General features: G+C 45.9%; 1 protein-coding gene across 7 annotated transcripts in view; it reads right to left on the bottom strand.

Annotated features, from left to right (window-relative positions):
* CNPY1 (canopy FGF signaling regulator 1) overlaps nt 1–14,682 on the bottom strand; it is a 514,332-nt gene that overhangs the window by 443,688 nt on the left and 55,962 nt on the right. For all 7 annotated transcript variants that reach the window (XM_069647946.1, XM_069647950.1, XM_069647944.1 and 4 more), the window contains exon 2: nt 10,496–10,598. In XM_069647946.1, coding sequence (XP_069504047.1) covers nt 10,496–10,598 — 103 coding nt within the window. The remainder of the gene's footprint in view (nt 1–10,495; nt 10,599–14,682) is intronic.

The following is a 14,682-nucleotide window of genomic DNA, read 5'->3' on the forward strand; positions in this document are numbered from 1 at the left end:
GTGCCCCTACAATTCTTCTCAATATTCCGACTTTCCTGGCTCATCCTTTTATCTTGGCTCCTTCTGAGTGATCTGGTGTTGAGACCATCTCCAACAATCTCTGAATTCGGTCAGACTCCAAAAACACACTTCTAAAACCCCTCCTCCAACCGCTCCACTTTACATTTGTTTATCCCCAGTTTCCCCCCATCACTTATCAATATTTCATCGCACCAGATATCTATTCTCTTTCTCAGGGAGCACTCCTTTTGGGAGCGTGGGAAGGTCTTTCCGTTGAGGAGACGGGGACTGTAACATGCTGCTGCACTGTATGTCACCAAGCACGGATAAATGTCTTGCATCGGTCTACTGTTCAGATGCACGCAGACTCCCGGCATTCATAGTCCATCCGGAACAGTCAGACACCACATTGCAATGGTGTTGAGAACTGTGCCCGATTTGACATGGTTTTCTTTGTTTGTACCTGGGTCTACCTTCTACCGCCTTCGCTTACCTTGCACTTTTGGCTCAGCACTCCTGCTCTTCCTTCTGCTGTTCTCCAGTCCTTTCTTCCTGGCCTTTAGTTGTGTTCCGTCCGTGTCTCTGTCTTTTCCCCTTCAAGAAGGGTTCTTTTTTCATTGGATACTCTCGTGCTGCTACTACCTTCCTCAGCCATTCAGAGCTCCTCATCCTATGCGGATACCAATTTGTGACTACTTGGATACCACACTACTCAGGTTTTTTCACCATCCTTCAGGGGGGTTTTCCCTGCCTTCAGACAACTAATTGATCACCTGGTGTCCCCTTTATGTATATTAACTGAGGGGTGACACAATGGCTATAAACAGTTATCAGCCTTACCTTTACACATTCTCGATGGACCCAGAGGAGCACGGTAAGGTCAGCACCTGATACCGTCTCTTACAAAACTTCTCTTTCCACTCTGCCACCTTCTTGAACCCTTTCAGCACTTGGCTCATAGCCACTAAGGTTCTCCACTACCTCTGCCACCTTCTGTGCTTTCCTTTCCCCAAATATCCTGGGTCATCCTCCTCACAGCCCACTGGGTCATTTACCCTAGCCGCCCGGTTCTCACCTCCAATCTTCTGCTCCTTCTCCAGCTGCTCCCCTCCCCCTCTACAGTGGGCACCAAATGAGCTATTCCTGCTGGCTCCACCAGAAACTGAGTCCTTGTATTATTATGAGGTGTTGTCCCGTCCTTCTAACCTCCCTCTGGTGTAATGGGACTCATGTTTGATAGACGACACGAGGAGTAGCTAGCTGCTGGGCTGCACATCTAGGAATGGCTTATAGCCCTTGTGTGGTACTTTGGATTTGCTGGTACGTACCTTCTCCCCCAAGTGGTTCCCCTTCTGTCTAACAAAACCTGGCCCTGCCTTCTAGCCTCTCCCTAGGTAAAGGGAAATCAGGCATGCTGGTTCGGTATAAAGAACTTGGCTAGGAGTCAATTTCCTGGGGATGACTTGGTCTCTAGTTTCTGCTGGACCTGAGCTTCAGAAACCATATCCACCGTATTGGAGTTCCGTACTCCCTCTTGCTCTTTATGTTGCTAGTAGAGGGACTGACTGTCTGTCTCTGGGATAGCCTGTCATAGATCCGGTGCCCCTCTTTCTTTTAGTAAAATTAGGAGTGGTTCCTGCACCTGTGTGAGTGGAGCCGAGGGTACAGGCACTGCCATCTCTGCAAGAAAACTATTCCTCAATTCTCTTAAATGAGCTGGGGTAGCTATGGTCTCACTGTGACAAGTCCCTGCCTTCTGCATGTGGCAAGGTGGAGGCAGTCTTGGGAGCCACCTAATACTGCCCGGTCCGAAAATCACTTAGCTAGTGGCTGCTCCTAGCCTCCTTGCTGACTCCACCATCCATCAACCTGATCAGGCAGAGGTACTTCATCACAGGGCTTTTTATCCTCCTGTGAAAGACAACAGAACACCGGCCATGGTTGGAGAGTGAACTATCCCCTATGGTGCAATGCCAGGGTCGAGGCCTCATACATTTTCTCAGAATAATGTAATCAATTTCGGTGGAATGTTTGCGCGTACATGGCAATATTGGGTGCTCTATGTACTGAGATGGGATTGGTCTGCCCAGATGTGGGTCCCAAACTTGATGGGCCCAGAGACCAGAGCTACCTACATCTCACTAATGACACCCAATTAGGCTGAGACATGTCTGGGGTTGCTTGCGGTCTCATGTAAAAGGGATGTGACCTAGCAGTTTGGTCTGGACTACCCCTTTTTGGATGGGACCAAGCATGATTTGCATATGGTCTTTTCACTTTCTGTAATGGCTTGGCAGGCTGAAAAACAATGGTGCGGAGGGTAGCCCAGAGCATTTACCAGAGGTTTAAGATTAGTTCTAAACCTTCCAGCCATCGCCCCTTTTGTTTTGCTCAAAGGGAGGGGTAAGTGTACAAAGACCTGCTCAACAGAGTGACTGTGGTGGGGTGTGAAGAGTTAGTCTGGGGAGGTCGGGGGGCAGGAGGAGTCCTGGCTAGGTAGAGGCCCCGAGTTAGGTTTAATTTGTGATTAATAATGGGGTAGGCAAAGGGGAGTGGATGGGGGCAGAGAGCAAACAGGCAGGATGTGGCAATGGAGAGCGATTAAGGAATGGAAGCGTGAGTAGAGCTTGGAGCTCAAGCGAGGAAGAAGAGGTTGTGAGAGCTGCGATGACTGTGCATGGATTGGTTGTGAAGGGGAGTGGTTACAGAGGATGGACTCAAGTTTAACATGTTGGACATTGGAGGTGTTCGGAAGATCAAAAACACGGATGAGGGAGATAGGGGGTCACAGCAGGGAGGGACTTCAGAATTATTTTATTTATTGGATATTTATACAACAAGAAGAGTCTTTCAAATCGCCATAAGTTAAAGGCAAAGGGAGCAAGGGAACAATAAACAAATGGCAATGGATGAATAATAAAACGAACAGTGTCCTACTAGGGCTGAAGCTTGTAGCCCACAGCGGATTCTACGCGACTCCGGCAAGAGCCTCTTCTTGGCGTCCCACGTCAGGAGGATTTCTTTCTCCTACAAGTCACGCTCCATTAATTGGATCATTTATATGGGCGTGTATTCCATTTATTGGACTAACTACACTGCTGCTACCTAACACCACCTCTACACACAGGGTCGCCATCTCGGAGCCCTGCCTCAACCCGGGCGCAAATTGCCTCCGTTAGTCCAGAGATATACCAGCCTAACCATATGGACATTCAGGACCGTCTGGACAAACTGTAGAAATTATTGATCGGCCAATCATTTTCAACCTCCCTATGGTTTTCGTGCCCTTAGTGGACCTTTATTGAACAGGAAGGCCTCCCTACCCAATCCATTTGGCAGTATCTTCCCTGGACAAAATACATGCTCCAATTCCCCTGGGGTCCTGAAGAAGGCGGCACACTTACCTACAAGCCGAAACGTCCATACCCAACATCAGGCACTTCTGGTATAAACAGGGCGCATGATGTCACTTATTGGGACGTAGACCTGGGATGCGTCTTTAGGCAGCGAATACACAAATAAAATTCTGGCCTTTAACATCTGAACCCCCAAATAACTACCTTATTCTCTCAATTAGGAGTTGGATGGGGGATGTTCTTCATATTTATTTCTGTACCTTATCTATGGTAGGGAATAAGCTACACAGTAATTAAATCTACACAGTAATTGATTTCTACATATGCAATTGATGTGGGAAAATGTGTTCCCCTTTTTTCTTCCATGTTTATATTATTCGGTATTATGTTGCAGACGAGAATAAGCACTTTGTAAATTTCTCTTATTAATTTTGTATCTGTTCTATGTAGTTTTTGTATGAGTTACTGAACACTTCTACTCCATGGACAATTAATTTCTCTAGAAAAGAATACAGATATCATAGTTTGATTATTGAATATTCATTGCATGTCGCATTAATTTGCTTTGACTTAGCCCACAGCTACCTGCGGCTTAATTTATTGTATGATCAAATAACTTTACCCAATATCAGGTTTTTGAATAGTTCAGTTGGGAACTAACCTTCTTGTTTTGACTACTAAGCCTTGTGACATTTGGAACTTGCAAGTGCAGTGAAAAAGTGAGGGGGGAGAGGGCAAGGGGTCTAAGTGCTATAGGGTCCCCGGGGAGTGGCAGGGGGAGGAGGGGGGTTGGGGGGGGGGGATGAGTGCCAAGGTGCCTGTTAGGGATTTAATAGGAAAGTGCATGGGAGAAGATGTCCTAGGCAATGATAGAGGTCTACCAAACAGGTAAGCGCAGGGCTGATGCAAACCACCTGAGAGCAGTGTATTGGTTGGTCGAGAGGATAGTGCAGGAAGGAGGTACTGGAGGTGATTGGGCAGATGGCCAGGACCCTATTGGACTCCTGGGGGGCCAGGCCACCAATCTCAGTGGCTGTGGGGATGTTTAGCAGTGGAGGGAGAGAGGAAAGGAGGCGGAGAAGAGAAAAGTCTTGAGTTGTTTGCGGAACTTGAGGTGGTCTGGTTCAAGACAAGAGAGAGGGAGACTGTTCCAGAGGAGGGAGCCAGCCAACGAGACAAGGAGAGAGATCTGCCCCCAGCTTTCTGCTTGGAGAAGCATTTGATCAGCAGAGAATTGGAGCCAGAAGATTGAAGGGATCTGAAAGGAGAGTATTTAGTAAGAGAGCTGCAGATAGCGTGGTCAGGGCCCAGATAGCCTTGTGGTTGATGCAAAGGGTCTTGAATTTGATCCTTGCAACAACCGGGAAACAGTGGGGAGATTTTAGGGCTGGAAAGATACAGTGCCTGGGCTTGAGGCCAAGGATAAGTCTCGCAGCCCTATTCTGGATTAGTTGAAGAGGGAGGAAGGAAGAAAGAGACAGGTTGAGGTAGAGTCTGTTGCAGTAGTCCATCCTGGAAAGGACCAGAGCTATAGAGACATTAAGGTGAGGAAAGGGAGAATGCCTCCAAGTAGGTGAAATTGAAAGTGGGCCTTCTTGACAGGGTCCAAGATGTGAGGAATAAAGGAGGGAGGGGAGTCGAAGATGACACAGAGGTTTCCAGCTTTAGTGGAAGGGGAGAGAGGAGAGCCCATAGAGGGTGGCCAGTGTGCAGGAGGGAGATGGGAAACAGGTGTCCCGATAGGAAGAATCTCAGTCTTACAGGCATTAAGACCCAGATTGTTGGAGGTACACCAGGACTGAATAGCAGACAGAAGGAGGAGGGGAGCGGGAAGAATAGCTGTGTGTCGTCTGCGTAACACTGGGGAAATGAGGCAAAGGAGGAGGTCAGGTGAGCAAGAGGTGCAGGGTAGATGTTGAAAAGTCAAGGCGAGAGGATACTCTCGCATATTCCACCGATTGGGTTTCGCAGGTAGAGTGTTCGTGGTTGTATCACTCTCTTTGCAATAACCTATAAACTGGGTGTCGGGCATTATTTTGGATTCTGTAGGTTCTAGATTTTCCCAATCTCATACAGGCAGGTTTCAGGATATGCAGGTTTCTTGCCAAGATCTCTGGGGTAGAAAATCTCCTAACTGAGGCGGAGGCTTGTGTAAGAGTTTAGCGAAGATGGGAAAATCTTGTCCCAGGGAGCCCTGGACTGATGGCTAATGGTATTTCACAGGATTCACCCCTGATTTCAATGCTTACTGGAATTTTTGGGTATACCTCGTTGTCTCCATGTACACAAGTCACTCAGAGCAGGCCGTGTGATCTTGGTATTTTGTGGTAACTAAATCGGCCCGTTTAGCAGTCTGTTTACTACTGGAGTCGATTAGGGCCCGTACCCGTTTCCCATTTACCCAAACCTTTTCAAATATGAACTCGGCAGGGGTTTGACATAAACAGATACTAAAGGTTTCAAACTCTTCCTCGTCTTCCTCCTTTATGTTCTTGGGAAAGTGTCTAGCTAGATGTCAGATTTCTCTACAGGAAAAACAGACCAGAGTGGCTGGTTTACTTCCTTTTATTTCTACTTTCCTCTTTTGGTTTAAGGTCAATTTTCCTGATTTCTATTCTTTCTCTCTGTAGCCCTTCCTTGGGTATGATCCCCCTGGTTTTTCTATTCCTTGGGGTTGAGGTCGATGGATGGCTTTATGATCTCTTCGATCCTACCAGTGATGGGCTAGGTAAAATGTTTAGCCACATCCGAGTGGTTTTGCGCTCTCTCAATGGTCATGGTTAGAGTAGGTCGATTTAATTGAAGGACGGCATTTTGCAAAAAAGGGGGCAAGGAGTCATCTTTTCCGTCAGTTCATCTAGAGTCTTATTACTAGTCCATAGGGCTACAGTGCTTTTAATTGGTTCGCCCACTTCTAAAGGGGTTTCTCCCAGGTTTAAACTGATGGCTCGTAATTTCTGCCGATAAAAATTGCAGGTTTGCCCTACTCTTTTCAAAGAGCTTTCCTTCATGTTTTTAGGTTCGCTTCCCAACCCAATTGGTCAGCTAAGCGTTTGTAGTTTAGAAAAAAACATTCCAAATCGTTCCCTTCAAGATAGGGTTGAAGTACGCCCTGGAGTAGGGAAGGTCCTGCCTTCAACTCAATGAGTTCGGTTAAATTTTCTTGGAGTCTGTTTTCGGCGGGTATCTGGTGGGCCGCTAGTTGGGCAATGATATTGGTTAGATCAGCCATTTCTTCCGAAGGTGTAACGGTTTCCCACGAGGTGTCTGAATAAGAGAAAAAACAACTCTCGATCCCTTCAGACAAGGTCTCAAAATCTTCTGAGTCCTCCGATTCTGAGTCTGCCGAAGAAGTGGACAGGGATAAACTGGTTTGTAACCCAGAGGGTCTCGCCACTGATGAAAACTGACTACTCGGGTTCAGGGGGAGGGGGATTCAAGGCGCTGGGTCTAATGAAAGAGAAAGCCGGTTGAACTTTGAGAATGATTCGGTCCCAAGGTTGTAGGTTATAATGAGAGACAGGAAGGGTATCTAGTAAGACTTGAGTCTTGAAGAATAGATCCTGTTGGCCTATTTTCTCCTTCTGGTGGCACCACGATTATTAGCATGGGTTCTCAATTTGTATTTGCAGCATCTCGTAATAGCTGGTGTTGGGAGCCGGAGCTCGCACCACCCTGCTGGAGAAGGGCTGCCCCTACCACCTCCCCCCGCATCCAGGTGGACCCCCTCTGCCTCCACTGCAATTCACAGGCATCTCCCCAAGGCTGTTCGAGCAGGAAGAGAAAGTGCAGGCAGTAAGCACTAATCTCACTTAATCCTGCTGCTGCCACAAAGCGCCCCTCCGACACGGCTTCACCCTGTCTGAAGCACCGTTGTGCTTTTTGCCATCCCTCACCACGAGGGAAAACTCATCCGAAGATGGCCGCCACCATGGCCTGAGCCGAGTGATTTCCGGCTACAGAGGCACCGCACAGCTTATTGGCCATCTCCCAGCTTAAGCCAATCAGCAGTAGCTGGTAGGCGCTGCCGGTCAGACGAAGGCCGGGAGACAAAGGCTACTCCTGTCCGAGCCTGTCCACAGCCTGCCAAGCCCGCCGAGCCGTCAGCCAAGAACTCTGGTCTAATCTGCCCGCAAAACTCGAGGAAAACAGGTACTGTCAAAGTCCCCAGCCTCATCCTGAACGCTACACTCAGACTTGTTAACCATACAACCTTGACCGCCCGCAATATACAGAGAGCCTCTGTTCATATGCCCCCAGAGCTTTGTATTAAGAAAGTCAGTGAGGTGTATACGTTCCAGTTAATGTGTACTCCGTATGCCCATTATCCATTGATGCAGCCCTTAATGCACTCTCTAAACGTGGTCTCAGTTGCTCTGTGGTCATGACTGCCAATGCTCAATGCGTCACGTTACGCCGCCGACTATTACACGTATGTTGAAATGTTTTTGCTAGCATTACACACAGTTGCGTCTGCACCGATTGAAGCCCGCACCTAATGCTAAGCCTCTCACGTATACAATCATGATATCCAAAGTTCTCACTTAATATAAATCCCTCTATTATATCTGCCTATTTTGCCAACTCCTAGCCCAGTCGAATCTGCCTATTACTATGCATATTTAGCTAATGTGACTCTGCCTATTTTGCCAACTCCTATCCCAATCCAATCTGCCTATTACTATGCATATTTAGCTAATGTGACTCTGCCTATTTTGCCAACTCCTAGCCCAGCCGAATCTGCCTATTACTATGCATATTTAGCTAATGTGCCTCTGCCTATTTTGCCGACTCCTAGCCCAGTCGAATCTGCCTATTCCAGTAAACAATTAGTTAAACTGAATCCGCACATCATCGAATATGCTTAATTCACAAATGCTCAACTAATGCAGCACCCTACCTAGGCGATTCCATGTGCTGACACATACTCTGACACCGCTACTGCAAAAATGTTAACCTTATCATTACTACTCTGCATAATAACCGCTACCAGGTACATCGACCTCATAAGCCAGGCATACTTTGCTCAGCTCCCGCTTGCACTTACTTTAGTCTCCAGAATGCCCACCTCTACTAACACAGCAACGAACATAGGCACTACAAGTCAACCTCCACATAACTGGGCCCCTGCGACAACCACCTTCACTTCCCTACCCTGCGCCACGTCTATCAGAAACGCCAGACTCCGCGCCAGACTATCTAAACTACATGAACCCCTGAGAAGAGCCCGCCCGACTACCAACCCTAAAACTAACATCAAGGTTAATCTGACACCCTGTCCTTCAAATCCATCTCCGCAAAGGTCCACTTCAAATACAATATCTTACAGACCAATAATCACAAAAGTAAATCATGTGATAAGAACCCCGACAAATCTACATTATCCAACACAGCAGATGAGGCCCCCGCCCTCAAAGGAGCGCTGCTCAATGTAACATTGCTCGTTGCCCACGCCACTGACATTGCAGACATAATTACAGAAGGTAATCTAGACTTCCTGGCAATTACAGAAACCTGGCTCCATAATGCAGCAGGTCCCTCACTCATGCTAGCTATCCCTGATGGCTACACTATAGCAAGACAAGACCGCGACAGCGCCCGAGGAGGCGGTATCGCCATCATCTCTAGAATATGTATTTGCCTAAGACCAGTGGCTATTCATTTGTCACAATCATGTGAAGTTCTCTCAGCCAAATTCCAGAAAAACAACTCACAAACACTCACCATTCATCTAATATACAGACCACCTGGTCCTCTTGGCACCTTCGAGGAGGACTTGCAGAACATACTTACTAGCAACCTCAAACCCTCCTCACAAATACTCCTATTAGGGGACTTCAACCTAGGTTTTAATGACCAAACGGACAAAAACGCCACAAAGATAGTCAACATAATAAATGCACTAGGTCTCTCCCAAAAAGTCAACAAACCTACCCACCAAAAAGGGAGAATACTGGACTGGATAGCGGATTACAACTGCACAGTGACCATCTCCTCCATCCTGCCGCTTCTATGGACAGACCACTCTCTGGTGTCCTTCCACCTATCCACCACAAGACCCACTCCATTAGCTCCTCCACCAGCGCCTCCATGCCTAACTAGAAATAAAAAAAGTATTACAGTAGAGAGAATTATCCCTGCCATCCTGCCCACCCTTAATGCACTATCAGACAATCTTGACCCTAGCATCCTAGTTCAAGAATTCAATAACATTATGCTCACCTCCCTGAACAAAATCGCCCCTCTTAAACTCAGACCCAGCAAACCCATGGCCCACTTAAACAAATGGTTTACACCACAACTCAAAGACCTTCGCACCCTAAAAAGAAAAAGTTAATCTAATTGGAGATGCTGCCCCTCCAGTGAGAACAAAGCAAAAGTAACCTCACTTTCCTCACATTACAAGAAGGAAATTTGCCTGGCAAAACGCAACTCCTATGATGAGCGTATTACCAAGTCCAACTCTAGTATGAAAGAACTCTTCTCTATACTTAAAGAATTAGAGTCCCCAATAGCCCCACCGGACATCTGCACTAAAGATGAATCTTGGTGTACAGACATCCAACATGCGCTAGCTAATACAATTGATATTCTCCAAAACAAAATTCAGCAAAAAAAGAGACGTTGAAACTTCAGCACTCTCCCAATACCCCTATGCCTAAGGCCTCACTAGATGCGCACGATAATACCTTCACCTTCTACAAATTGACCACCTTGGAAGTAGAAAAAATCATCCTGTCATTGAAACCCACTAACTGTAAAGGTGATATCTGCCCAGCACAACTAATAAAAGATGCCGCTAGAAACTTATCCCCATTCATCACCAAATTGATTAATGCCTCCTTCGCCACAGGCACTATCCCAGCCAACCTTAAACAGTCCTGGGTGCTCCCCCTCCTCAAAAAACAAAAGGTTATCATGGGCAAACTCAATTTAAGTAGCAATAGTTCCTAAACTATTCAAGGTTTTGCACAGGATAGCACACGCTATAGCTGAATAAATCCAATTACTTTTATGCAGATGGTGCTGATAAATAAGCACTACATATTAACCTGGCAACAGCTACTGTTAATTATTATATTTCATTTTCACTAACTAATCATTCAAATATGCACAAATAATTATTGAGAAGTACTGACCTCCACAATAAAGAACTGGGTCTCGTTTTCCTTCCACTTGAATACTGCATGGCATTAACAAAAACAGGCCAAATTGAAACAAAACAATTCTCATGTTCGATACCTGTTGGCAAAATATATAATACTTAAATCCATGGTTGATATAGTTTGAACTTTTTGGGGGGATGAAAACAAAATATTTCTTAGTGCCAGTCTTAATTTTCTTCTTACCATTACAATATTGGAATGTTGGTATTTTCACTGCAGACAATAGAGTAATAGAGAACAATAACGGCCTGATTACTTACCGGTAATCTTCATTATACAGAGTCCGAGTATGCCTCGTAGGTCCATAGACTCTCTCTGTACTACCCATCCCAAACATCAACATAAGAATTTTATGTTTGTTTTTTTGTCATGTAGCTGTAAACAGTCACCCTCCCCAAACCAAGTCCTTCTCTGTACCACATTACAATCTGTGGTAGGCTGAGCAGCGAGACACTGGACTCAAGTGTTTCAAGAGCAACATTGGTTTAGTAGTGATACAGTAATCAGGGTGGGGGATCGGGTGGTGGGATAAAAGCCTACCTACCCCAAGAGCAAAACATCGTAATAATAATAAGGTGATGGTCAGAGTAACCACATGAGGTGACAACCTGGTGTTACCTCTCTCTTTGTATCAGTGTCTGATCTTTATACACTACTGGTCAGTGGCTGAAACCGCCTACTATTTTAGAAGGGATCTAAAATGATGGCCAACAGAAATGATAACATACTGCTTAAGCAGTCCTGAGCCAATGCTCCAACAGACTAAGCAACAGAAATATCCAACGATGGCACAAAGACAAAAGTCCAACCCTATTCTTTGGAAGCCTATCCGTATGCTAGCTCATAAAGGCTCTGAAAACCTCTCTCACAATCTGGCTGTTTCCCAGGCTTTTCTGATCCCAGAAGGCTCTTCAGCCCTTTCTCGGGTTATTCTAGATGCTTGGCTGTGTGGACTTTCCTCGGTCTGGGATATTCCTAATGGTCTCCGATCAGTGGGCCCAGCTTTTGCCTCTTTGTAGTTTTTGCTAGTCTTGTTAGGTCCCCATGCAGACCTTGATGCAGCTTCCCCCATTGTATCAGGGTCTGGAGGTCTTATCTCTGACATTTCCATGGCTTCTCCAGCTAAGCCCTTGGTTCTATGGCACCTCCCTGCAGGTGATGAGTGCCATTTCCCTCCAACTCTACTTAGGGCACTTGTCAGACAGATGATATTTATCTGGGCCCACCTGCCACGAGATAGCGTCTGCCTCCGTTTTTCGGTGTAGGTATGGTAGCTCGTCCTTGAGACCAAATAAGGTTTTGGTTTTGATCTCTGGCTTCGAGCTTCCTACCGGGCCACCAACTGAAGACGTTCCTGCAACTTTTGCCAGCAGCCAGTCGGTTCACTCAACGTGGTTACTTTCCCTGGGTCGCTTTTTGTCAAGAAATTTGTAGTCTACAGCATTCTTCCCCTGTACCAAGTACAACTGGCTTAAATGATGCTTCTCGACCAATTTGGGAGAAACCGACTAAGTCTTTCAGGATGCATTGGGCCCGAACAGGTTTCCCCTTTGGTTCAGAGCTACAAAGACATTGATTTTAAGACCAGACTCTCACAGTGAGAAGGGAAACCTGATTATGTATACTGCATTACTTGCAAACAACAGTTTAGAGAGGGACTGGGTACTTTCCTTAGAACGCCAACCCATGGTCTCTGCGACACTCCCCCGTCAGATCAGAACCCAGGTTTACAACAAAGCTAGAAAACAACCCATTCAAGGCAAAGGGGCTTCTCTCACCCTCTTTATAGCTCAGTCAGTTTGTTCCTCCCCCTTCGCCTTGAATAGGTTGTTTTCTAGCTTTCTTTGTTCCTCCCCCTTCGCCTTGAATAGGTTGCTTTCTAGCTTTCTTGTAAACCTAAACTGTTGTTTGCAAGTACTGCAGTATGCATAATAGAATTTCCCATTCTCCCTGTGAAAACCTGGTCACAGAATCAGTGTCTTGGATAGTTTCCCAGGTTCATAGCTCTGACACAAAAGGATAAACCTGTTAAGGCCCAATGCATCCTGAAAGACTTATCTGGTTTCTCCCAAATTGGTCTTCTGAAAAGGCCATGATGTATCACTCTTTGAGAGTAGCGGGCTTGTGGGGTTTCATCTCTGCCACCCTCTGGAAAGAACATTGGAGAGCTGCCAGCCCAGCCCTGTCCAAATCAGCCCTCAAATGGGGGTAGATGAAGGGGTGAGAATTCATCACACATCATACCGGGTTGGTAGAAGAAAATCTAGGACTGACTTTGAAGTACTGTAATGAAGATTACTGGTAAGTGATCAGGTCATTACAACTGTCTGTTTTTCTCGTCACAAAAAAGCAATTTCCCTGTAAGAATTATTACAGTCCACAGGAAGGTTAAAGTCAAAATTCAGTGCAACACATAAGCAAGCCCCGCTGAACCAAAACATGAAGAGAACGACCCCCACACCAGGAATTTGTTATGCTTAACAAAAGTGACTAGGCCTGACAAGGTTGCAGCCTGGCAAATGTCTAGAAGGGGAGCCTCACCGAATTCAGCCCAGAAGGCCACCAATCCCTGGATAGCTCCACCTAGAAGCAACGAGGCTGGAGACCAGATTCTGTTGAGGCTCCCCTATCCTTAAGAGAGACCACCAATGCTCAACTCCAGATTAACAGTAACGATTTTTAATTTATTATGATCTACCTGCCTGTCATAAAAGGAGTGCGCCTGCAACACTTCAGTTGTCCCATAAGTCACAAATACAGTCCACCTGTCAAAAGCCTGTATGCTGGATGTAAATTGTACGAGCCCTGGGAACTTCTAGAGAATGCAGGGAGCAAGACTGCTGGTGTTTGTGAAAGGACGTGGAAAGAAGCATTGCTGTGTCTTTGAGAGACTGGAAATAAGGCTTGTACAACATTAATCCCCCTATTTCGCTCAGCGTTTAACATATATGATGGCTACCAAAAATGCCACATTTTCAGACATCATATTGAATGGAAAATTAGAGAGAGGCTCAGAGTGAGATTCCTGCAGACCCCTCAAGGCGAGGGGTGCATCCCAAGGAGGGGCTATGCAATAGACCAGAGACTGCGTTAGCTCAAGGCTGTGGAATAATCTGGACACCAGGGGTTAAATCGTGGTGACCACATTCCAGTAGGCAAAATAAACAGATTGATGCACACTGGAATTTTAAAGTGGAAGGATAATGGTTTAAGAGAAAAACATTCCTACAGAAGTCCCCGGAAAGGGATCCAGCTCTATCAGCGAGAAACACTTGTTATACCAATATGCAAAACTATGCCAATGTCGTTGGAAAGCCTGAAGGACGGCTGGTTTTAGGATTCCTGAACATACTTTTTTTGTCTTTGTTTCCGCTGTCTATTCCTTTTCCGTCTTTTAAATGTCTGTTGTGAACTTTCTTGCCATGGTGTTATTTCTTCAATTTCTTCCTGATCGTTTGCTGTGTTGCCTTCTTCTGTTGATCCAGGTATGGATTCTGGCGTTTGTTCTGCAGCTTGTGCTAATCTGCAGAATTCTTCCAGGACAGGTTCAGACAGAGGAGGATCGTCTACTATCTGGATGGCTTTGGTTAGTTCTACATCAGTGTCTGTTCGCGTTTCTTGATGTTTTGATTTGTCAATGTTTTGTAGTAGGTTTTGCGTCACTTTGCCTTCTGCCCATAATCTATTAATTTTCTCTTTTATCTCGAGCAGTTCAACGTTCTGGGTTATTAGACCATCTTTCAAAATCGTTAAGGTAGGTGTAACTGAGCAGTTTATTGCTGTGGTTAAACCCACTATAGAGAATTCCAACTGTTCTATAACCTTAGCCATCTCCATGCGGATTCCTGTGTGTGTTTGTACCATCTCCATGCGGATTCCTGTGTGTGTTTGTACCATCTCCATGAGGATTGCTGTGTGTGTTTGTACATCTACCTTGATTAACTCTAACACCTTAACCAAGGAGTTTCATGCCTTCTTCTGAAATCTGCATGCATATTCTTCCTCCCCACTGAAGGTTTTGGTGTTTAATTTCCGCCAGGGACCAGCAACGAGTTCCACCTTGCCTGTAGATGTACTACATCTCATAATGATGACATGACAATACTGTTGCTAGGCAATTTTGCCTGGACCATCTATGCCTCTAGTTTTGCCCCCCACAA

The sequence above is a fragment of the Ambystoma mexicanum genome, chromosome 2q, assembly GCF_040938575.1.
Source record: "Ambystoma mexicanum isolate Mex_15411 chromosome 2q, UKY_AmexF1_1, whole genome shotgun sequence".
NCBI lineage: Eukaryota > Metazoa > Chordata > Amphibia > Caudata > Ambystomatidae > Ambystoma > Ambystoma mexicanum.